Source organism: Pelophylax lessonae (genome assembly GCF_965119305.1).
Source record: "Pelophylax lessonae genome assembly, chromosome: 7".
In the NCBI taxonomy this organism is placed as follows: Eukaryota; Metazoa; Chordata; class Amphibia; order Anura; family Ranidae; genus Pelophylax; species Pelophylax lessonae.
Window position 1 is genome coordinate 90,040,839 of NC_138774.1, and position 24,696 is coordinate 90,065,534.

Sequence of the window (24,696 nt, forward strand, 5' to 3'; positions counted from 1 at the left end):
AATTGTGGAGCAAAATTATGCTACATATTGAGTGTGGCCTCTAATGGCCAGAATACACAATAAGAAAATCGGCCGAAAATTTCCATTCAGCGAAGGATCGGCCGATATTCTACTCGTTAATGCCCAGCCATCAGTGACCCATATCGATATTTTGAACAAAAAATCCCGTTTGAAAAAAACAAAAAATTCTGTCGTCTCGTTTGCGATCGAACGATATTCTATACTTTGGTGTTAAGGTCGTTAATTTAAAATCTGTAGAACATCATCACGCATGCACTGTTTCGATGGTCGGCGGTCAAACGGTCGGGCGATATTCGGCCTGTGTATGTTGGCAACGTTTTCGACCAAGGAACACTTTTTCATAAGTCGCTGGTCGAATGATCGGGCGATATTCGGCCCATGTATTCCAGCCATTAGTCTGATTAGAAACAACAAATAAACACAACCAAGGAATTATCCCAAAGTAAATTCACCCCCTGTACACACTGGTCAACCTTCTTTACACACTGGCCCTCTTTTCCACTTTATTCATTTTTTTTATTATTTTAATTACAATTTTATACATTTTTTATTTATTTTTTTTACAATCCTCCATCAAAATTGTATTTTTCCCTTCAAACCATAGTTAAAGGAAAGAAAATGCACAATGTATGGCATGCCTTACACATTTGGCAATTATGGATGTATACTTTTCCATTACAGTGTGACTCTAAACTGTGTAGAAAATAATAGGCAACTGATACCTAAAGCGCAGCTGAAGTTAGTGAAATACATTTTGAAAGAGATATTGTACTAAGAGCCTCCATTTAAATACACTTAATATTTAAAGGGAGAAGTCATATGTGATGTACACATCCATAAAATTATGCAGCAAGAATTCAGTGCGGCATGTGGCCTGCTGTTTATTGCATTAAACTTTTTATCTTCACTTCTGTGCTCTAGCAGTTGCACAATGTAGCCAAACATCACTGCAAAGTATGGCAACAGAATTACAGTTCATAACATATTCAATACAGGACTATAAAGAGAAAAAAAAAAGTCGTGAGACTTCTGTTGGGCTATAAAATACTGTTCTAAAATATAATAAATTGAAAAAAAAAAAAAAAAATGGAACCTCCTAATCGTCGTGACATCTTACTGTATTCGCCCCATATCGACCACTTATATTAGGTACGGCACCCATCTCCATATTGCTGTGCATTGACAAAGGATAATTTGTGACGTATTCTCCATCTCTTTGGTTAGATACACATGCTTCTCGGTTGGCACGGTTTGGGCAATAAGAAGATGAAGTGCTTGTGGCAAACGTTGGTTGAAATGACTGTAGGGAACAAGAAAGTTGATGAGAGTTTGGAAAATTGCAAAAAATGTCAGTAGATAGCAAGAAGAGAATTGCTAAGTGATAGAATTGCAGTTTGAAATGCTTACAGTTAGCAAGAAAAGAATTGATGAGCGATTAAAGCATTACTCAAAGGTTCTGTGTAGCTTGAAGGTTCCACCTCTGGCCTACAATTCCCAATACTTCCTCCATCCAACCAACCACTCTCCGTTCAACTAAGCAGTCACCATGCCAAACCAGTATATCAGAGAGAGTAAGAATTTTTAATTGGCTTTGCATAGTGATCTAATAACTAATAACTAAATGAGCTCTATAGAGGTAGAGGACTATTTTGCAGCTGTAATCAGCGGGAATATGATTCCTATACCACTAGTGGGTAGTTGCTTACAAGTGGTAAGTAGTTAAAAGTTGTTTGGTGCCACATTTGCATGTCAAAATAAAGGAGAAGTATAGCCCAAATAAATTTGGTTTTACTTCTCCTATAGATCACAGTAGTGCACTCAGTTCTGCACTCCTGTTTGACCGTTTTCAGATGTCTGGGCTGGCAGCTCGCTCAGCCTCTCAATGATTCGCTAAGAGCCTGAGCCAACCAGCCCCTCTCGTCCCCTCCACAGCCCAGTGCTCCACTAAGCGCTGGAGGGGCAGAACAGAGAGCTGGTGACTGACAGTCACAGCTCTCTGCTAAAAGCGGAGGGGAGAACTGAGCCAGCGGGGGACAGATGCAGCATCAATCCAGCTAGATGAGAATAAAGTCCATGCTTCTCTTTTAAGTGGTCCTAGACAAAAATCACCCCTTTACTTTAACTGCTAGGTTTAATAAAATATATTTTTGTACTTTTCGTACTTTTCGCACCGTGTGCACCTCTGGAGCGGTATATCATTAAGCTCTGCCCAATTAAAGCAGAGTGCATATATCAGAGCCTGCTTGGATGAAGCTTTCTCTTTAACCACCTAAGGACTGCCCCACGTACATTTACTGCGGCAGGGTTTCCCTTAAGCTCAGAATCATGCACCTGTACATGATTTTTTAGAAAGGCTCTAGAGGGCATGCGTGTGCCACTGGAGCCAAGCTAACGCTGTGATTGGACACAGCAGAAGCAAATCAGCGGGTCTGGTGGCTGCAATGGCCGCCAGCCACCAGCGATCGTTAAAGAGAATGACAGAAAGGCGGTCTACCTATGTAAACAAGGCAGACTGCCATTCTGTCAGACAGGAAGAGAGAGATCTTGTTTTCCTACCAATCAGTAACACGGATCTCCCTCTTCCTGCAGTCAGTCCATCCCCCATACAGTTAGAAAGTGCTTCCTAGGAGCACACTTGACCCTTTGATTGTCCCTGGTGTTAACCCCTCTCTGCCAGTGTCATTTATACAGTAACAGCGCATATTTTTAGCACTGATCACTGTATCACTGGTCCCCAAAAAGTGTCACTTCCCGTGTCAGATTTTTCCACTGCAATGTTGCAGTCCTGCTAAAAATCGCTGATCTTACTATTACTAAAAAAAACAATAAAAAAGGAAAAAGACCATAAATCTATCTCACAGTTTGTAGATGATATAACTTTTGCGCAAACCAATCAATACCCTTTTTGGGATTTTTGTTTTACCAAAAATATGTAGCAGAATACAAATTTGCCTAAACTGATAAAGAAATTAGATTTTGAACAAATACCACTAAAAGAAAGCTCTATTTGTGGGAAAAAAAGGACATCAATTTCACTTGGGTACAACGTCGCGCGACCACGCAATTGTCAGTTAGAGCAACGCAGTGCCGTATTGCAAAAAATGGCCTGGTCATTACCCTTCTTAACAGTATTCCTGAGTGTGGCTCGGGGTTAACTTTCAGTACCAAAAGCGGTAACCCCGAGCCACACTCGGGATTACCCTGCAATGTTACTCACCTTCCCTGAATTCCCCGCCGTCCTCCCCGGAGTCCTTCCTGGCGTCCTCACACTCTCACCCCGCTCTGTGCACGCCCGATTGCCGACACTTGCCTTCCGGTTCCCTTCCCTGTGAGCGTTGCGACACAGGGGGGTGTAACCAGCGGCAAATTCAAAAGTGTAAATACACAAATGAGATGATACAAAGCTGTGATCCTAACGGATTCCACTGTATCATGCCATTTCACCACAGGATTGCACCTGGTGACTTTTCCAGTGCCCTGCCTGTGCTTTTCCAGTGCTTTTTGCCTGGAAAATTTTGAACGACCATGGCATCCAAAAAGCGTTTTTTTTGCACAAAAGTGCTTTTAGACGAACTGGAAAACAGCGACAGCTAAAATCGCTTTTGCGCAAAAAGAACGCTTTTTGGACGCCATGACCATTCTCAATTCAGGCACAAAGAACTGGAAAAGCACAGGCAGGGCACTGGAAAAGTCACCAGGTGCAATCCTGTGGTGAAATGGCATGATACAGTGTAATCCGTTAGGATCACAGCTTTGTATCATGTCATTTAGTGTATTTACATTTTTGAAATTGCCGCCGGTTTCACCCCCCTGTGTCGCAACGCTCGCAGGGAAGGGAACCGGGAAAACAGGTTCCGGCATCGGCTGAGCACACAGCGGGAGGACAGCGGGAGGACGGCAGGGGAGGATGGCGGCGGAAGACGGCAGGGGATCGCAGGGTAAGATGAGTTTTTAAATATAATGAGTTTTTAAATATAAAACAACAGATTTCCATGCAAAAGAATGTACCACTTTTAGCGCATCAGACCGCCAGGGAGGTTAAGGGGGTAAAACCTATGGAGCTGAAGTGGTTAAACCCCAATTCCGGCCAAAGCTTTTTTCTTACTTTTCTGTAGTACTGGAAAGGGTTATATCATGTTTTAACTGCTATCTCAGTTCTTGTTAAGGAGATTTTTCGGATTTTAAATGATGGACAAGAAATGAGGGGACATTTCTCTAATGGTGATAAATAATGCAAGAAAATTTTGGCCATTCTAAATGATTCTAAATCATCTTTGCTCAATTAAAAATGTTATTTTATCGTTGCCAGTGTCTCTAGGAGTTTCCCTTAACTTTCTCTTTTGCATAGGAAGTGAAGAGATTTAGGATGCACTCACACTGGGACCAGTTTAACTGAACCCTGCCTGTGTCCCTCGCCCCCCCCCCCTCCCACTGGTCTACACACACTGGGCAGATAGAAAATGTTTATGTGCACAATTACAGGTGTTCCAGTGCACAGTTATGCTAACCAGCTTGCAGTAACCCCTGCTTTAGTACATAGTGGTCTAGAGTCCTGTCCTCTGGCATTGTTTGTACTCAAGCTGAAGCAAACTACACTGGACTACATATGGTCCCGGGCACAGTTTGGAGCACTTACACTACAAAAATCATGCCGGTAAAAAGTGCTAGTTTGAGTGCACCCTTATTCTATTCTGTTTAACACCTGTCAAATATGGAGAAAAAAAAAGGGAAAATATCCAAAATGGACACACAAAAAGCACTAAAACATTGAAAGAGCTTCAAACGCTTCCACGCCCTTAAAAAGAAAAAGAAAAGAACCACGACTGTTCCCTTTTTTCATTGTAGCTGGAAATTCATAGGTGGCTCCTTGCCTGGTCTGGCTCCACGGATTCCCTTCCCCCTTACCTTTCTTATGCTCCTCTTTTTTCTATTTCATCACTCTTTTTTGTTACATTGCTGTCACATGTGCTCCTTATTCAATTTGCAAGCAATTGTCCTTTGACTTGCTCTAGAGGATCCATATAGCATTCAATATAACGTCCATGTTTTCATGCTTTCCACATGCCACATGGATATGTCATGTTCTCTTTTTTTTTGGTATGTTATGTATCTGGTTCATGGTGTTTTCTGGATTTTTCATTGAATTGTTTTATATCTAATTGATTGTATATGTATACTTCTATTTTGTACTGTATTTTAACGCCACCAAATATCTCAAATTCTTTGTCAGGGGACTCTACAGTCTTTGTCAAACCTGATTCCTGCACAGCGGCATTCAATCATGCACTGGCTGAAATATCCGCAATTATTGTTATTTTTTTCCTTCTTTTTCCCAAGAGATTTATTCACTAGGGGACCAGATACCTTTGAGTCTCTTCTTCTGCAAGATACTGCATCAGATCCCATTAGCGGTATACAAGGTTCTTATTATAAATCTTCAGCATCATTTTCGGAATTTTCAAATAAATGGACTTTAGATCTGAATGTTCAAATTACAACACGGAAGTGGGGGAAAACGCTTACCCTTACCCACTGTATGTCATTGGCAACTAAGGCACATGAGACGAATTTGAAGCTTCTCTCTCATTGATATCGGTGCCCGACACTGCTTCACTGGATATATCCGGATGTTTCAGATTTATGTTGGCGCTGCCATTCTGCCAAGTGCTCCCTCTTGCATATCTGGTGGGAATGTGCACTTATCCATGATTTTTTGGAAGTGATTTTACAGCTTTATACTATTGTAACTGGGGCTATTGTCCCCAATACACCACAAATTACTGCTACTGCTATGTATTTTACCCGGCTCTTTTAAATGCATTAAAAATGGTCTCCTTAGGCATTGGCTGACAACAGCAAGAATGGTTGTACTACGCCACTGGTGAACAGCACATGCTCCACCTCTTATTAAATGAGTTGAAGAGATAGACCATATTGAGAGGGTGAAGTCACTTTTGTCACGACTATTGGATATACTGTATATGATCAATGCCATCAAAATTGGCTCTCTTGGAAGTTTTTCAGGGAATCCTCTGAAATGCAAAATACTCTTGTGGGATAGTTGCAAGACCTGAATTTGGTCTACAGTTGGGCTGTGTGAAACATGGTCTGATTGTCCAACCCTGGTTGCCCCAATTAATTGTACCCCCCCCCCTTTTATTCTCTCTTTTTTCTTTTTCCTTTCTCTTCCTCTCTTTTTTCTTTGCTCTGTCACTTACACCCCTTTGGGAGTTGATGACTTATGATAGGGATTAGTGTACCACAGACTACAATCTTTGTCGGTATTATGAGGCTATGAAATGTCTATTCTCCTCCCGAGCTCAACAATTAGTGTAGTTCGGTACATCATTTTTTTTTTTTTTTTTTGCTATAGATATGTTCATGTACTAGTCTATTTTCTTTATCAGCACTAATATTAGTTCCTGTCACACATGTGTAACGGTTCCCGTGGAGTGTTTATATGTTGTATATCATGTACAATTTTATACTACAGAACATTTTACTGTTTTTCTGGTATGTGTATATTAATTTTTGTATTAGCATTTTGAGTGGAAATGTTTTTCAATGAACGTAGATTGAACAGTAAAAAAAAAACTTTTGTGGAAAAAAAAAGAAAGATAGTTTAGTCTAGAACTGAGATTCAACTACGATAGGGGAAGTTTGTGTCTCCCTTTACGACTTCAGCTATGCATGTAGTTGACTGATATGACACCACCAATAAAAATTCCTCATGAGAAATGACCTCTTATACAAAAAAACAGAACAATGTACATATAAAATGAACTCAAAGCTCATCAATGAATATATAGCACCCAAATGTCCCTTAATCTACTATGTCCAACACCTCTTAGCTCCTGGACATTTATACTAAAGCATTTAGTATATTCACTCATGTCTTAACCTCCCTGGCGGTATGATTCTTTCTGATTTTAGGTGCGGAAAGCGGTACAATTATTTTGCATGTAATTCTTAAGAATGAGCAGCCCAAACCAACTATTTACATATTATTTTTATTTTACTGTGCGTTCTTCTTTATAACATCTTGGGTATGATAAAGTTTGAAACACAAAATCATAAATTATAATAATAAATGACTATAAATAAGTTAAAGTATGTATGTATGTATATATATATATATATATATATATATATATATATATATATATATATATAAAAAAAGGACAGTAAAACTGCAGGAAAGGGCACTGGGGGGCAATCTAATGTGAATTTATTTTATTTTGTAAGGTATCAGTGTGTTTGGTGTGTTTTACTTTTGAATTTGCTGCTGGTTCCACCCCCCTGCGTCACATCGCAGGAGACGGAAGCCGGGGCACTGAGAGCATCAGGAGGAAGATCCGCCGTTGCACACCGCCCGCATACATCGCTGGATCCAAGGTAAGGTAAGTAACCCCTCTACCAGGATCCAGCGATGTTTCTGGCGGTACCCCGAGTGTGGCTTGGGGTTACCGCTTTTGGCACTGAAATGTAACCCCGAGCTACACACGGGAATACCGCTAGGAAGGTTAAATGCTACTTAAGCCATGCCTTTGCATTCCTATTTGCCAGATTATTGTGCTCTCTCCAGACAATATCTTGCTCTTGTCACTCCTGCTGACATCTGTATCTTCGTTACTGTTCGTTTCTGACCATTGGCTTATCCCTCGACTACGCTTCCTCTTGATCTCTACCTGCTAATACTGCTACTGAACCCCAGCTTGCTCACCTCCAGGTGGGGCAATCCTGAGGACCACAACCTGACAAGAACACGTAGAAAAACCCATCTGCACCATCAGGAACTCAAGGTGCCCTGGTGAACCTTGGGTGGGCTTGCATCATCCCCCAGGGTGACTTGCTTCTTTATCTATCCTGCTGGTTGGTGAGAGCCTCTCTACTACTATAGCTACTGGTCTCTAAACCTGATCCCTGACAGTGACAGTGTGACTTCACTTATCCCTATAAACAGGCTTCTTCAAGGGCCACTGTGTTAGTACACTAAGGACTTATTCATACAGTAAAAATGTGTGTGTTACCAATAATCACAGTAGCACACCAAGCAGGGTACAATGTGTTGCTGTGCTATTCACTTTATGTTGCAATCCAATGCATTTCCATAAAGAAGCTGGATTATTGCAGCAGAACACACCATGAAAGGGCTGCAGTAGCACAGCAAAGCAAGTAGGTGCGAGCAAGCCCTTACGTTTTCAAGATTATTTGCTGGCAGCAAAAGCACACTGAATAAAAGAACATGCCTTATGCTTCCTGATGTACTGGGAGTTAATTATATGTGTATAATGCAAAAGAGATCTTTGAATTGCTGTTGGGATTGTTATACAACATTTTCTATTTATCTGATTAAAAATAAAGTAAAAATGTTCTTATTTTGATATGTTTTTTCTGTTTGTGTATATAATAAATTCATAAAAAAATGTCTACACAATTGTTTTTTTTTTTTTTGTTATGCATTGTTATTCATTCAATTGTTACACATTTTTCTTCTGTATAATATCTAGTGGATGGTGTAAATTACCTATGTGAAAACAATTTCTATTCATGGAAAGAAAAAAAAAAAACACAAGTACTTACCTTAAATATGGCGAAAGCAAACAGTGAAAAGGCTAGAATGGATCCCAAACCTAGGAGGATGATCTTCCAGTAATTAGCATTTATAGCTAGAAAAGACACATTAAAAAGATGTTATTACATTGTATTTATTATGCGTCACTGGGTTATGTTTTGAACACCTCTTTAACAAGAAGTAAAACATCTGTCTGCCCCGTTGGCTTTGTAGTATTACTTGGACCAGCTGCAGAACCTTCAGGGCCCCACTGCAAGAAACCATGAAGGGCCCCCTGACCTCTGATCCCGGGGCCCTTATCACTGATCCCAGGGTCTTTTTCTCTCATTGTGAGGCCCTTTATTATGGTGCTGCAGCAGGATCCCTTCCTGCCGTCTTGGGTAGGGTTGCTACCTTTTCTTCAAGCCAAACCTAAAGACTTTAGCGATGCACAGCAAATTATTTTTTGTAGCATACACTATACATATATTTTGAGTCCCCCCTTACATTAGAGTCTACAGAATTCCCTCTTTACATTTGAATCCACAAAGTTCCCCTTTAAATCTGAACTTGCAGAGTTCCCTTTACATCTAAACTTGCAGAGTTCCCTTACACTGTAGGGGGGACTCTGCAGACTCTGATGTAAGGGATGACTTTGATTTAAGGAAGAAGACTGAGAACTGTGATGTAAGGTGGAACACTGCAGACTCTGGTCTAAAAGGTAACTCTGATATAAGGTGGTCCCTGGTAACTGGAGCCCCTACTTACATCATCGTTACCAGCAGAGAATGGCCCATAGTGAACAGCGAGCTTTGTCTGTGTCCCCTCTGCTTATGCCTGTCATCCACCTGCTCAGCAGGGATCAGTGTACAGAACCCCCGATGAGCAGGCAGTTCCACTTGGTGCAGTCCGCCCATGTGAAAGGGCTCTAATGGGGAGCTCTGTGGACTGCAATGTAAAGGGGAACTCTGATGTAAGTTCCCCTATACATTACAGTCTACAGAGTTATCCCTTACATTAATGTGCTCAGAGGCTGGGTGGGAGGGGGGACACGCTCATCATGGAGGCTCAGACTTACTGCACATTTCCTCCGCTATCTAGTCCCAGTGCTGCCGGGGACTGGAATGTGGGACAGGAGGAGGAGGAGAAGATCCTCTTAAACATACACAGCTGAGGCCATTAATCACCTTCTGTGTTCTGGAGGAGGTTGGGGCTATTTCTCAAGATTCTGTGGTGTCAAGATAACTTGTCAAAAGTGACTAATGCAGATAGCAGAGGGAAGAGAGAAGAGAGAAGAGAAAGAAATCATGCTCGGTGCTTTGGACCGAGGCTAGTAAACATAATATAAAGGGATATGCTTCGTTTATTTTTCATTTCAGAGGTTTACAACCACTTTAAAAAAAAAAAAATATATATATATATATATATATATATATATATATACATACATATATATATATATATATATATATATATATATATATATATTTATACAGTATATATAATCCACTCACCCTACTTCACCTACTATGAACAGGCATTTTGGAATCTCAGGCAGAATCGCTGCAATAGTGACAAAATGCATCACGCGTGTTCGGGTGTCATTAATTTCCAATGGCACCTAAACGTGGTGCAGTTTTGTCGTGATTGTTGCAAAAGAATCTTGTAGTGATATTATATCACTACAAAACTGTGTGGCAATTTCGGCAAACCACATCATTTGCAGCTTGTCACCCAAAAGAAGCTCCTGCTCCTTTTTTGGCTGACAAGCTTCATGGGATGCAGTTTGCTGCAATTGCCATGTATATTGAAGAGCAGCGTTCAGGAGAATAAAAAAAAAATGCCCCTAACCTGCATTCAGAGAGACGTTTTCCAGCACAATTTACGCCCATACGCATGTAAATGCATCTAAACATGCATAAATGTGCACGCTTTAGTGGCTAGAATAAATTCATATTCAAGCCAACAGAATCATTTTACGTTCATAAGCATCTAAAAGCAATATACACACACATACTGTAAGCACTTACACATGTGTAAACACAGTCTTAGAGGTATTTTTGCTGCCACCTTGTGGCAGCATATTTGGAGCATTTCTATATATGTCCATGTGCATGAAGCCTTATAGCACTGCTAGGATCAATATGTTATTCTTATGCAATGAAAGCAATACAGCATGATCAAGGATACCCCACTTCCCCCCTTTCAGAACCTGTGCCACGATGGTGAAGCAGCAGCAATGCACAGATGAGGTCAACTCCCTACTATCCCTTTCTGCTGGCTATCCTTTGTATACTGTTCAGCAAAGGAAATAAAAAAGTAAATTAACAACTAAATAACTTTACCCAGCTATCAAAATAAAATGAGGATAATGATCCTAACTCATTGTTCAATTAATGGGTGTTTAAACACAAAAAACTGCACTGATTAAAAAAATAAAAAAATATAGGTGGTAACTGCCTAGCTGTGCAGTGTGGCAGAGGTGTGGGACCCCAGGACTGGCTGATTAGAGTTACATATTGTTTGGAAGTTGATACCTATATTTTTCAGCTGTATATTTAGCTGTTGCCTTAAATATTCTCTTGAAGGCTAAATAATCATTTTTTTTATATATATATATATATATATATATATATATATATATATATATATATATATATATATATACAGGGCTTTTTTTCTCAGAGAAAAGGTGCAGGAACTCCCCTTTCTAAGTTACTTTGTATCTCCGCCCCCTACCCACCTTCGATCACTAACCCTTGGTTCCACTCCTACCCACCTCTGAGCACCGACACTTGGATCCACCCCCTACACAGCTTCCAGTACAGCCCCTTTTAGAGAATATAGAGCCAAGTATAATTTTGTAGTGGAATGTATGGAATTTGCTTATTAAAAAAAGCAATAAAATTGATCCCTCACACCCAGCAGCAATATACCTCCCCAGCAGCAATAGACCCCCAGCAGCAGCAAAAGATCTCCCAGCAGCCAGCATCAATAGACTCTCTAGCAGCCAGCAACAGTAGACCCCCCTCCCCAAACAGTAGATCCCTTCCAGCAACAATTAACCCACAGTATCAAAAGATCCTCCACCAGCAACAATAGATTACCATCCAAAAATAGATCCCCTCCAGCATCAATAGATCCAGCATCAGTAGACCCTCCAGCACCCCTTGTCATGGCATACATTCAGTGCTAGAGGTGCCGGAACTGCGTTCCCCCGCGTTCCCGCTGAAAAAAAGCCCTGTATATATATATATATATATATATATATATATATATAGATATATATATACTGTATTATATATTATATGTTTGTTTTTGTTTTTTTTTTGGGGGGAAAAAAATTGTGATATTTGAAATCAAGGTGGATGGCTGTATATTTTAACCAGAAATGGTAAACATTTCTTAATGACAGTGAAATATAAGATAAAATATATTTCCATATAATATAAGACTAAGGCATTCTTACAAAACATTATAATTATTATTATTATTATTATTCCTCTTAATAATGATAGTACTTTTCTGAGTGAAAAGAAAGAAGAAAAAGAAAAAAGAAGGAGAAAGAAGAATGAGAGGGTGAAGGAGAAAAAAAGATTTGAGTGAACCATTTGCATAATTACTTATTATTATTAGTATTATTAATAATAATATTTTATATTTTGTTTAAATTGGCAATTTTCACTTTTGTTACATCACAGAGCAAAAAATACTAACCAGCATTAAGGAGTCCAGAAGCTGATTGGGCAGCTCCACCAGAAGCTGTGGTGTTTCCACCAGAGGTTGTGGTGCTTCCACCAGAGGTTGTGGTGCTTCCACCAGGGGTTGTGGTGCTTCCACCAGGGGTTGTGGTCAGTCCATTAGGGGTTGTAGTGCTTCCACCAGGGGTTGTGGTCGTTCCATTAGAGGCTGTGGTGCTCCCACCAGGGCTTGTAGTGACTGTATTAGGGGTTGTGGTGCTTCCACCAGGGGTTGTGGTCGTTCCATTAGAGGCTGTGGTGCTCCCACCAGGGCTTGTAGTGACTGTATTAGGGGTTGTGGTGCCCCCAGGTGTCATGGTGCTCCCACCAGGGGTTGTGGTTACTCCATTAGGGGTTGTGGTGCTCCCACCAGGGCTTGTAGTGACTGCATTAGGGGTTGTGGTGCTCCCACCAGGGGTTGTGGTCACTCCATTAGGAGTTGTGGTGCTTCCACCAGGGGTTGTGGTCAATCCATTAGGGGTTGTGGTGCTTCCACCAGGGGTTGTGGTTGCTCCACTAGGGGTTGTAGTGCTGCCACCAGGGGTTGTAGTGATTACATTAACAGTTATGGTGCTCCCACTAGGGGTTGTAGTGACTGTATTAGGGGTTGTGGTGCTCCCACCAGGTGTTGTGGTGCTCCCACTAGGGGTTGTAGTAACTGCATTAGGGGTTGTGGTGCTCTGACCAGGAGTTGTAGTGGCTGCAGAAGAGGTTGTGGTGCTTCCAGCAGGGGTTGTGGTGCTTCCAGAAGAGGTTGTGGTGCTTCCGGAAGAGGTTATAGTGCTTCCAGCAGGGGTTGTAGTGCTTCCGGCAGGGGTTGTAGTGCTTCCGGCAGGGGTTGTGGTGCTTCCGGAAGAGGTTATTGTGCTTCCAGCAGGGCTTGTGGTGCTTCCCGCAGAGGTTGTAGTGCTTATGGCAGGGGTTGTGGTGCTTCCGACAGGGGGTGTGGTGCTTATGGCAGAGGTTGTAGTGCTTGCGGCAGGGGTTGTAGTGCTTCCGGCAGGGGTTGTGGTGCTTGCGGAAGAAGTTGTAGGGCTTCCAGCAGGGGTTGTGGTGCTTGCGGAAGAAGTTGTAGGGCTTCCGGCAGGGGTTGTGGTGCTTGCGGAAGAAGTTGTAGGGCTTCCGGCAGGGGTTGTGGTGCTTGCGGAAGAAGTTGTAGGGCTTCCGGCAGGGGTTGTGGTGCTTGCGGAAGAAGTTGTAGGGCTTCCGGCAGGGGTTGTGGTGCTTGCGGAAGAAGTTGTAGGGCTTCCGGCAGGGGTTGTGGTGCTTGCGGAAGAAGTTGTAGGGCTTCCGGCAGGGGTTGTGGTGCTTGCGGAAGAAGTTGTAGGGCTTCCGGCAGGGGTTGTGGCACTCCCAGGAGAGGTCATAGTACTTCCAGCAGGGGTTGTGGGTGAGGTCTGTGCATCTGTACATAATTATGAAAAGTCATTTAGTTATATATCTATAAATTAATGCCACAGTAAAATATTGTTTATTATGCGTAGCATGTAATGTTTTACTTTTTTTGTCCCAAAAGACAAAGGGAAACCTAATAAATGGTTATTATAATATACTGTACATACACATGTTCATAAACAAATACCAGAGGGAAAGTTAGCTACTGCTACAAACATAGGCCGCATTGTGTCTTTAAAAGAGCTAAATATTAATCTGAAACACATATATTATCTTACTTGTCAACATATTTACAAAGCAATACACACTACTGTTTTCTCTCACTCCTGCCCCTCTATATGCCTGTATGCCATACGAATAGTCACAATTTTTAAGAAGCAAAGCTGGTGTCACTGCTCTGCCTCCTACCTACAATTCAGATGATTTCTCCTATACAGGTAAACCTATGTAAGTATCTACATACTACCACTCCCATAACAAAAATGATTTCCATTTTTTGATGATATTGATGACTCGTTCGGGCAGTACCAGGACAAGGTCATCAAGGGCCCAGGGTGAAGATGCCAAACTGTGACTCCCCCAAGATGTATGAACATTATGTGTCAGCGTAATACCCCACCCCCCAGACAAAAAAACATCAAGCACTAATCTGCACACTTACCCCCTAAGCATAATTCCCCCTCCTCCCATAAATCCCCCCCCCAGCACAAATCTTTGTCCCCACATTACCCCTTCCAGCTCAAATCATCTCTCACTCTAAATCTCCCTTCCTAGCACACATCCCCCCTCCCCCATAATACCTACTAGCACAAATTCCCCTTCAAAAAATCAAATTCCTCCCCAAATTCCCCTTCCCCCAGCACAAATCCCCCACCCTGCCCTAAGTCACCCATTCAAGCACAACCCCCCCCCCCAATCACCCTTACTAGCATATCCCCTCTAAATGTCCCCTCTTAAAATTAATATTATGTTCCACCGCCTCCCAAATCACTCCTCCCTGCACAAATCTCCTCCCACCCAAACCGCTTAGCACAAATCCTGTCTTTCCCTCTTCCAGCACAAATAACCCCCAACCCCCCTTCTAAGGCAAATCCTTTTCTCCATCTCCCAAATCACCCCTTCTAACACAAATCCCCCCAAATTTCCCCTCCTAGAACAAATCTTACTCTAGTTGACCTCCCCAACTCTCACTCCCAGCACAATTCCCCCCAAATCTCTCTTCCTAGAAACAAATATTTCCCTTTCACCCCCCAAATTCCCCCTCCAGCACAAATCTCCTTTCCCAAATCCCAAATCCCACCCAGCACAAATTCCCTCTTCCCCTCTTCCAGTACAAATACCCGCAAATCACACCTCCTAGCACATCCCCCCCAAAATGTTCCCTGCTAGAACAAATCATACTCCCATCACCCACCAAATTCCTGCTCTCTGCACAAATTTCACCTCCCCAAATTTCTCCTTACTAAAACAAATCTTACCCTTTTCACTCCCCCAAATTTTGCCTCTCGGCAAAAATCCCAACTTTCCTTCTTCCAGTACAAATTTCCCCCCTCCCCCAAATCCCACAACCTAGCACTAATCTAACCCTCTTGTCCTTCCCCGTATCACACGCTGATCCCCAGAACAAACCTTACCCCCATTAACCCCCAAATCCCCAGAACAAATCCCCCCCAAATTTACCCCCCCGGAACAAATCTTACCCCTGTCACCCCCCAGCAAAACGCCACTCCCTCCATTTCCCTCCAGCACAAGTCCCCCTTTCCCCTCTTCCAGCACAAATCCCCCCAAATCACTACCTCCCAAATTTTCCCTTGCTAGAACGAGTCATATTCCCATCACCCACTGAATTCCCCCTTCTGGGAAAAATCCTGCACCCCTAAATTTCCCCTCTTAAATTAAGCCTTACCCCTTTTCACCTACCAAATTCCTTCTTTCGGCACAAATCCCCACTTTCTTTTTTCCAGTACAAATACCCCCCCCCCTAATCTCACTACCTAGCATTAACCTAACGCTCTTGCGGTTGCTCCACAGTTTGCTTGATCACCCCTACCCACATTGTTTGCTGGGAGGGGATGGGGTGGGTAAACAAACCCTGCACAGTCCAAAAGTGGCAGTTCAGGTTCAGGAGTGCTACAGTAACTCGAGTGTGGAGTAAGAGGAGGACGAGAGCACAACCCAAACCTCCTCCCGGCTGCTGGCTCTCTCCTCCTCCACAGACTTGGCTTGTCACTGCCCATGCTAAGATGATAACAGTAGTGATGCTGCTGTCACTACTCCTGTCAGTGATGTGAAGCGAAGAGGGTCTTTAATGTGCTATAACCACTTAAGCCCCGGAAGATTTTATCCCCTTCCTGACCAGGGCCAATTTTGCGATTCGGCACTGTGTGACTTTAACGGACAATTGCGCGGTCGTGCGACGCTGTACCTAAATTAATTTGACATACTTTTTTTCCCACAAACAGAGCTTTCTTTTGGTGGTATTTGATCACCTGTGCGATTTTTGATCATGCGCTATAAACAAAAAAAGAGCGTCAATTTTGCAAAAATAACAATATTTTTCACATTTTTTTATGTGAAATTCCCGAAATAAAAAATGTAAAAATCAAAATTTTTTTAACAATTTATGCCAATTTTTTTTTACCATATGTTTGGTAAAATAAAATCGCAAAAAACGTATTTTGATTGGTTTGCGCAAAAGTTATTGCGTTTACTAACAAAGGGAAAGATTTTTGTCATTTTTGTTGTTTTTTTTTAACGCGTAATGGCGGCTATCTGCGATTTTTTTGCGGGACTGCGACATTGCGGCGGACATATTGGACCCTTGACTGACATTTTTGACCCTTTTGGGGTTACCAGTGGCATTACTACAGTAATCAGTGCTATACATATGCACTGTTATTGTAAAAATGACACTGGCAGTGAAGGAGTAAACTTTATTGGAGAGGGAGGGGTTAAGTGTGTCCCTAGGGGCGTGTTTCCAACTGTGATTGGCTGTGGCTACTAGTGTAAGAACAGAGATCAACGGTCCTACATAGTAGAACCGTGTGATCTCCATTCTTACACAGGGAAGAATGACAGGCGGCTTTGTTTACATTAGCCGCCTGCCTTTCTTCCGGTGTAACGGAAGATCGCGAGTGCCCGGCGGACATCGGGGCCACCGGGCACACGCGCTTGGGGTCCGTGACCGCGCGGGAGCGCGCCTCCTGCGGCGCGCGCTCGCTCCCTAGAGCCTCACAGGCTAGCGATGTACCCCTACGTCGCTTTGCCTGTGAGGGGCTGACTGCCAAAGTAAATAGTCGTGCGGCGGTCGGCAAGCGGTTAAAGACAGGATCTCAAATAATGTTTTTTATCTGTAGTTAGACTTTTGCCCTTTTATTGTCTAGCTGCTAGGCATGTATAAAAATCAGTGGTTAATATACTTGCTAATATTTTAGTAATGAATTTAATTTTTAAATGTACAAAAATATCACAATTGTATTTCATATTTATCAGGGTGTCTAAAGACCTGCAATTTACACTGATCCAATGCACAGATGCTCATGTATATTGCCATTTCTAGATAATAGCAAGCCTTTTTGGATAAAGTGGAAAGGGATTATAAAACCTGTCAGTTTTTATCTGTCTGTGCCTCCATTGGGGAGATTCACCCACTCTATTTATCCTATTTACCATTATCATCAAAACAAAAGGGAAAGTAAAAAGAAAATCCCACATTTTGCTTTGACATCAGAACGCTTATAGAGGGGAAATCTTTGAACAGGGACACTCATTTTGGAGAGATAGCCTCTCCCTTCCTGTCTGGCTATTGAACAGAATGTGACGGGAAATCTCCCCAATGGGAAACAGGTGGCAAGAAAAAAAAAAAAAACTGACAGGGGGCATAATCTTCCCCAACTCCCCCCTCCTCCCTTACCCTATCCAAAATGAAAAAATAAAAAGTTTTACTTTTAGTTACACTTTTGGCTGTCTTGCACTGCTCAAGGTCTTTATTGGCAACATTTAACACATGGTTCTTGAACCATGCAATACACCTATTTCAGTAAAGGTAGCACTTGGTCCTGTCCCTTGTTCAGTAAAATATTTTGCTGCTTACCTGTTGGGCAACTTTTCCCATTACCTAAATAAAGAATCTGTGCTGCTTTATTTGGCATTGGCTTTTTACCTGTGATGCTGTAACATGGGTTGTGATCTAACTTTCCATGTTCACTACTTGTCCAGATTCTGATTTGTGACCAGTTCAAGAACATGTGCCACCTACCCTGATCACAAGCCTGTGGGTCAGCTAAGATTCTGTGCAGCCTGCCCTAATAATGAACTTGTAACCTGGCTAAAAACATGTTCTGCCATCATCATGAGCCTATGACCTGGTCCAAAGCATGTGCTATCTATCTGATCAAAGGTCTGTAACCTAGCCAAGAGCATGGCCTGTCTATCATGATCATGATTCTGTGACCTAACCGAAGGCTATACATACAAACCACCACAGGGCAAAACAAGTCTCAGCTTTCAAGGTCCGATGGCAATGACATCCTTGAAATTCAATTAGGCCAAACAGAAAAATTAACAATTACAAGGCAACTGGATCCTGCAGCTTCCAGATAGGGATCCGGGATGATCCAAGGCAGCTCCTCAAGATAGAAACACAGGAGTGCAGGATCCATATTACAATAAAAGCAATTGTTCATTAGCAAAAAAATAGCACACCTACAGTTCAAACAATTGTAGATTAGCATGGGAAGCAGAAGGCACTACCAGGGAACCGTGACAAAGCTGTACTGCAGAAGCAGCAGTTCTTGATCTCATAGCCAGCATAACACGAAGACCCGAACTGACAGCTGTCAGAAATCTGCAAATGCAAAGTGTTCTGCTCCATTGTTTCTTGCTTCGTGGTGACCTCTATGTGTAGGGGGTACAGGGGGGCGGTAAAATGTTTTGAACTACAGACTCTTCTTTTTCAAATCTGCCCCTGGGGGTGGCTGAAGGATTTAAGGCCTGGTCAGTCAAAGATGTTTAACATGCAATGTGCAAGTTTAGCAATGATTCAAGCAGTATAATATTTTCTAACAGAGATCGTAATGATTATATGATCACAAGCCTGTTGGCTAGCTAAGATTCTGTGTAGCCTACCTTAATCATAGGCCTGTAACCTGGCAAAAAACATGTTCTGCCAAATGTCATCATGAAACTGTGTCCTGGTCCAAAGCATGTGCTGCCTATCTGATTACAGGCCTGTATCCTAGCCAAGAGCATGGCTTGTCTATCATGATCATGATTTTGTGACCAAACCAAAGGCTTTGCTTCCTTTCCTGATCACAAGTCAAAAAAATAAATAAATAAATAAATAAATAAATAAAATAAAGTAAACGGCATAAAATAATTATATGTGGTATATTTCAGATCACAGGCCTTTATCTGCTTATGAAAACATTCTGCCAAACCTGATCATGAGCCTGTGGTCTCACCAAAACCTGTGCTGGCTACCAAAATCATGGGTCTGAAACCTGACCAAAAGATATGTGACTGTCAGGAAGGTCCTGCTAGGAGACAAGTTGACAATCGCAGGCAAGGTCCTGCCCCTTGAATTTCCCAAAGCTAATTGGCTAATTGGCAAACGTGAAAGCCCCAGCATGTGAATTTGAGTGTGCTGCGCACCTGATGACAGTTAAGCATCAAAAGGCCTATTTAAGCTAGATCTGCTCCCAGGATCAGTGCTGTCTCGTCTACAGCGTTCCGTGCCAGTCCTGCTTCCTGTTACCTGTGTTGTTCCCGAGATCTTGACCCGGCTTGCCTTTGACTACTCCAGTTCTCTGCCTGCACCGACCCCAGCTTGTTCTTTGACCATTCTCCAGTCTCTCCACTTGTACCTGATCTGACCTCTCTGTGTATGACCCGGCTTGTCTGACTCTGCTTACCTTCCAGTATTCCCCAAGGCTCCCTAGTTGCTGCATTGATCCAACTACTCCCAGGACACCTGCCTCCATCTGGAACTCTACGCTACCAGCAGTCCTGCAGCCTGCACGTCCACCGGCACTCGTGCGACTCTGCACTCTGCGCTTCCTGTTTACTCTATTAGGGGCTCTGAGTCAGAGGTGTAAAAGAGGCCTTCCTCCGCACATTTAGGCTCTACCGACCAGGTACGTGACAGTGACCCCAACTTTGAACCTGGTATGTAACCTTGCCAAAAACCTGTGTTGACTAATATGATCACTAGTATGTAACCTGACCAAGAACTTGTGCTTCTTACATGATTTACCTGGTCAAGTATTTGTGTTGGTTACCCTGATCAAATCATGTACCCTTGCCAAGAACATGCAATGTCTACCATGATCATTAGCCTTTGACCTGGCCAAGGACCTGTGCTGCCTACTCTGATCATGGTTTCTGGCAAGGAGGTTCTGCATCCAATTAGAATTTTGATTTTTGTTTTTTGTGCTGTATTTTGAGTGCCTCTACCACACTCACTCTGTAGGGGTGAATGCCAGTCATCCACTGCATGCGATATAAGGTTCCATCAAATGAAAAGTGATGCCTGGACTGCAAATTCTCACACTAAACAATTATTTATTCTGAAGTGTGATGGCAAGGTGTAGAATAGTATTTTCAGAACAGAAATAGGTAAGAATCTGCACTAAAGTTTGGTAGAACCCTTGCAATGTGCTGTATGCGCGTGTGTGTATATATGTGTGTATACATGTAATGTACAGTAAATGTGTATGCATATCCTTCCCAGCCATTGTGGGACACCTCATTTCTAATTCACACCATGCAACAACATGCACTGTGGTAACATGCCTTGCTACATGTTCTCGAATGCATTTGAAAAAGATCCTGTTTAATTGACTTGGATGGGACCTTGCAAGGAAGCACATGCACAAATGCAGGGCATCATTATTTTTTTCACAATGCACCTTGATGTATGTGAGAACATACTTTATTCAAGAAAATTTCTGCATGCATTACTCTAAATGTGCATACATTTGCAAAATGTCAGATAAGATGAATAGTGTGAATGTACCCTCACCCCTTCTCTTCACTCTTTACATTTTTGCACACTCTTCAAATCCTCATTGTTGCCAGTCAATTAAAATTAAAAAAACTGAAACCAATAGGAAAACTTGCTAACTATAGGATCTAGCTTTTCTGAGATGTATAGAAGGTAACAATTATATTGCAGTTTGAGCACAGTATGAAAAGCCTGTAAATCACTTTCTGCATTTCATAATGTATGAGTCAGTTTTTATTTAATTAAACATGTCAGCAAACATGTCACGTCTTCGCTTTGGAATAATAGTGTACACTAAATCTGAATCAGAATGTCTCCATGTACCAGAAGGTAAGGTGCAGAGCCTTGCATGAGTGTCTGCTTACAGATTATAGTCTTTTTTTATCTTTTATATTGCTTTAAGTTGCATTGTTTCCTTGTGCTTGTTGCATGCATTAATTCTTAATGTTAATACGTTAAAAAAAAAAATGGAATTCAGTCACAGAATTCTGTTGGTGGCAGCAAAAAAATTCACAGTACGTTATATGATCTTAGTAATTTTTTTTGTTGACAAATTGGCAAAGTGGATTAAAAAATAAATAAATAATTGGCTACAAATTATTACAAAGCATTCTATATAAAATGCTTTAAATGGGGTTGTAGAATATTAAAACATGCATAGCACATTCAATCAATTTTTTTTAATATAACAATACTCATATTTTAAGTCTCTTTTATTTAAAATCCAATGTTTTCCACTGAAATGCATACATTGGAGATGCTTTACCTACCAGAAGCTTTCTATTTCTATCCATACATAGCTGAAATTTAAAAATACAGTCAAACGACCTGACCTTTGCTCTAATTGGAAGGAGGGAAGTAATTGTGGGACTCAGATTTTCCTCAAGTCTTCCAGTCAGAGTGCTGCTGTACAGAAAATCAATGTAAACTAAAACGTAAGTATTTACACTAGTAGGATAAAAGTAAGATTTTTTTTAAATGCTTACATAACTACATTCATTAGCAGTTTTTAAATCCAAAAAGGTTTCAGCTTTAAACAAACAGCAGTTTTGTTCATTTGCCCATTTCGAAATGGGGCATTATTTTTTCCTTAGAGTTGATTTTCCAGCCCCTTAATTTTTCATATTTTGAGCCACTTTTTTTTCTCCAGCATATGTGGCACCTTATTTCTTAACTTGTTAGACCTTTTTTATATCTTTTTTTTTTTTTTTTGGACAAGGGCAATTAAACAAGGGCCAAGGGAATTAAAAAGAGGATGAAGGATCAATACTGCCCTAATTTTAAAGGTATTGTTGCATTAAAATAAAAAAGCAAAAAATTGGGGGAGCAAAACCCAGAACATGTATATCTAAAGCCTGGGCGCAATGTTCCTGTGATGTCCTGACCCAAAGGTTGCAAGACTGATATAACAGTATATGGACTGCACCGCTGATCGCCTAATCCTTAACACGGGATGGTGTATGGAAAAGTTCAACAGAAAAAAAGGATGGCGCTCTGGCGTGCATGAATTAGAGTAAACCACCCCAAAAAGAGTTTATATATAGTCCTAAAAATGTATTATGCACATCGACATTTTAATTTACCTTGGATGTGCATAATACATTTTTAAGACTATATATAAACTCTTTTTGGTATGGTTTACTCTAATTCATGCATGCCAGAGCGCCATCTTTTTTTTCTGTTGAATTTATTTTAATATGTGGTTTGAATGTTGAACAAAGCATGTTCGAAGCTCCTACTACAGCCCTGTACACACAATCAGTATTGTACAAAAAATACCGCTTTCGAATCTAACGTATGATAATCTGATAGCTAGTACACAGCTTTTGTCCAACATTTTCCGACCTGACAAACATAAAAATAGCAGATTGCTCGATTTTTGTTTAATCAGTACAGTTTTTTCCAAAAATACAATACAAATACAAAACAGCTCTACTAAATTTTTATTCTGTCGTACCAGAATTTTCGCACTTCAGTAATCTATTCGTTTTTGATATAGAGGCTAGCATGTTTAAAAAAAAAAAAAAAAAAAGGACGATCATTCATCCGATAATCTCATCGTGTGTACTAAGCTTAAATCTGCACTAATGTTGATCTGATTATTTTGGCACTGATCAGAAAAAAATATATTTTTGAAAGATTGTGGTTCTGTTCAAAATTCCTTGTTTACCCTCCCTTCTTCTTTTCTTTTTTTTTTTTTTTTAAACATTTTATTGAAAATTGTGAACATACATGGGAAAAGAATACAGTTGTTAATAACAACGTAACATGGAAGCTGCAACAATAGCCAGATGCTCATGGAACATATGGTTCCCTTCTTCTTTTCAACCTGCAACAAGAAGAACTTCAGTCCTTCTGAAATAGTATTTGTTATGTAAAGTATCTTTTAAAATTAGTACAGGATGATTGAAACCTCCCAGTAAACACTATAGGAAAATCCGCTAAATGATCGTCCAGTTTTTCTTGATGTTTCACAGCCAGTTGAAACCAAGGATGGTACTAAAGGATGATAATAGTATTAAACCATCAGTCCCAAATGAACCCCCCCTTTTTTCATGTTGATATTAGGGATGGAGATACAAAAATCTTTGTAACCTCATTTAAAGTCCCGACTCCCCTTGCTTTCCTTCCAAGTGAACACGAAAATACATTTTTCCACAAAGAAAAGAATGGGGAAACTGGAGGGACTTTTGTGATGCCCAGAAAACGAATAGACAGTAGTGCTAAAAAAGCTTGTGCTTTTAATGTTTGTCTCAATAAATATTTAACTTTTATTAGCACTATTGTCTATTCATTTTCTTGGCATCAAAAAAGTCCCTCCAGTTTCCCCACTATTTTCCCTGTGAACAAAATGTATTTTCATACTAAAGGATGGTACTGATTGTATGAAAATTCTCCAACAACAATGGCTATTTTTTTGTTGTTTATTGTTTCTGATCATGCACATCTGATTTTTTTTTGTACGAAAATAGTGCACATTGAACAAAAAACTTTAGTTCTGTTTAGGTAAGAGAAAAATGTTGGAGTTTATCCCTTTGGAAATTTTCATTTGGAAAGGCTGAATTGGATGTCAAAATTTGTGTGCACATTATACGAAAATTGAACGATCGTTCCTCGTATGAAAATTTTCTTCAGATTTTCTCACAGTCTGTACCCCACTTTACTGGGATTCTGTCCCTTCTCTACTTACATAAACAAGGATTCTCCCTTGAACTGGAGGATTCCACTACTGATATGTGGACAAGCAGGTCACTGTGAATCCTGCAAACTTCAAAACTGGACCGTAAAATGACAGTTGGAACCACCTGATTGTGATTGATAGCAAAACATCTTTAGCACATTTTTTTTAAGTGAGGCACATTCTTACAGTTGTGCATGTTTATGGAATCCTATAGTTATTGGACTAATGGGTCAGTCCACTAAAAAACTAACATTTTTTTTACATTTTTAGAGCTGTCTTTAAAAATAAAATCTCCCAAAATTCCCACTATAAACTATAAACTTTGATATTGACATCTTTCAAAGTTGTTAAAAGATGAAGTCTGTTTAATTCCTAAAATCTCAATGACTGAATATAGTTCATGGCCTGGTTATCACAGCTCATAGTTTTTCCTACAGGAAGCTGAAATAGTGATCATAGATTTTTATTTGTCAAAGCTTTTGAGTATATTTTTGTCATTTAAATCTACTTGCTGTTCCACTCAAATCTACACAGTGGTGGTCTTATTAAATTGTATTACACTAAAGTTTTCCATACATTTTTTTGAAGAAAATGTTGAGCACTTGTGCCCCAAATATAGTCTAGATTTATTACATGTATGTCTTTTATCAAAAAAAGCAGCCTTTAATAATTATCATATTTTCAATCTAGTAAATAAACTCTGAAATCTAATATACTTAGTCAAATCCCCAACTTACCCGTCTTGATCAACAGAAGTAAGAATAGAAATCCTTTAATCATCAGCATCTTTGTATGTCCCATA

The 24,696-nt window shown here is 40.8% G+C and overlaps 1 protein-coding gene across 1 annotated transcript; it reads right to left on the bottom strand.

Moving 5' to 3' along the window:
* Positions 1–633: 633 nt before the first annotated feature.
* LOC309559283 (uncharacterized protein) lies at positions 634–24,696 on the bottom strand. Its single transcript, XM_082262507.1, has 5 exons — positions 24,632–24,696; positions 13,001–13,720; positions 12,293–12,514; positions 8,605–8,690; positions 634–1,321 (listed from the first exon to the last, which is right to left on the bottom strand). The coding sequence occupies exons 1-5, from the start codon at positions 24,693–24,695 to the stop codon at positions 1,118–1,120; spliced, it is 1,296 nt and encodes a 431-aa protein (XP_082118633.1). The 5' UTR covers position 24,696; the 3' UTR covers positions 634–1,117.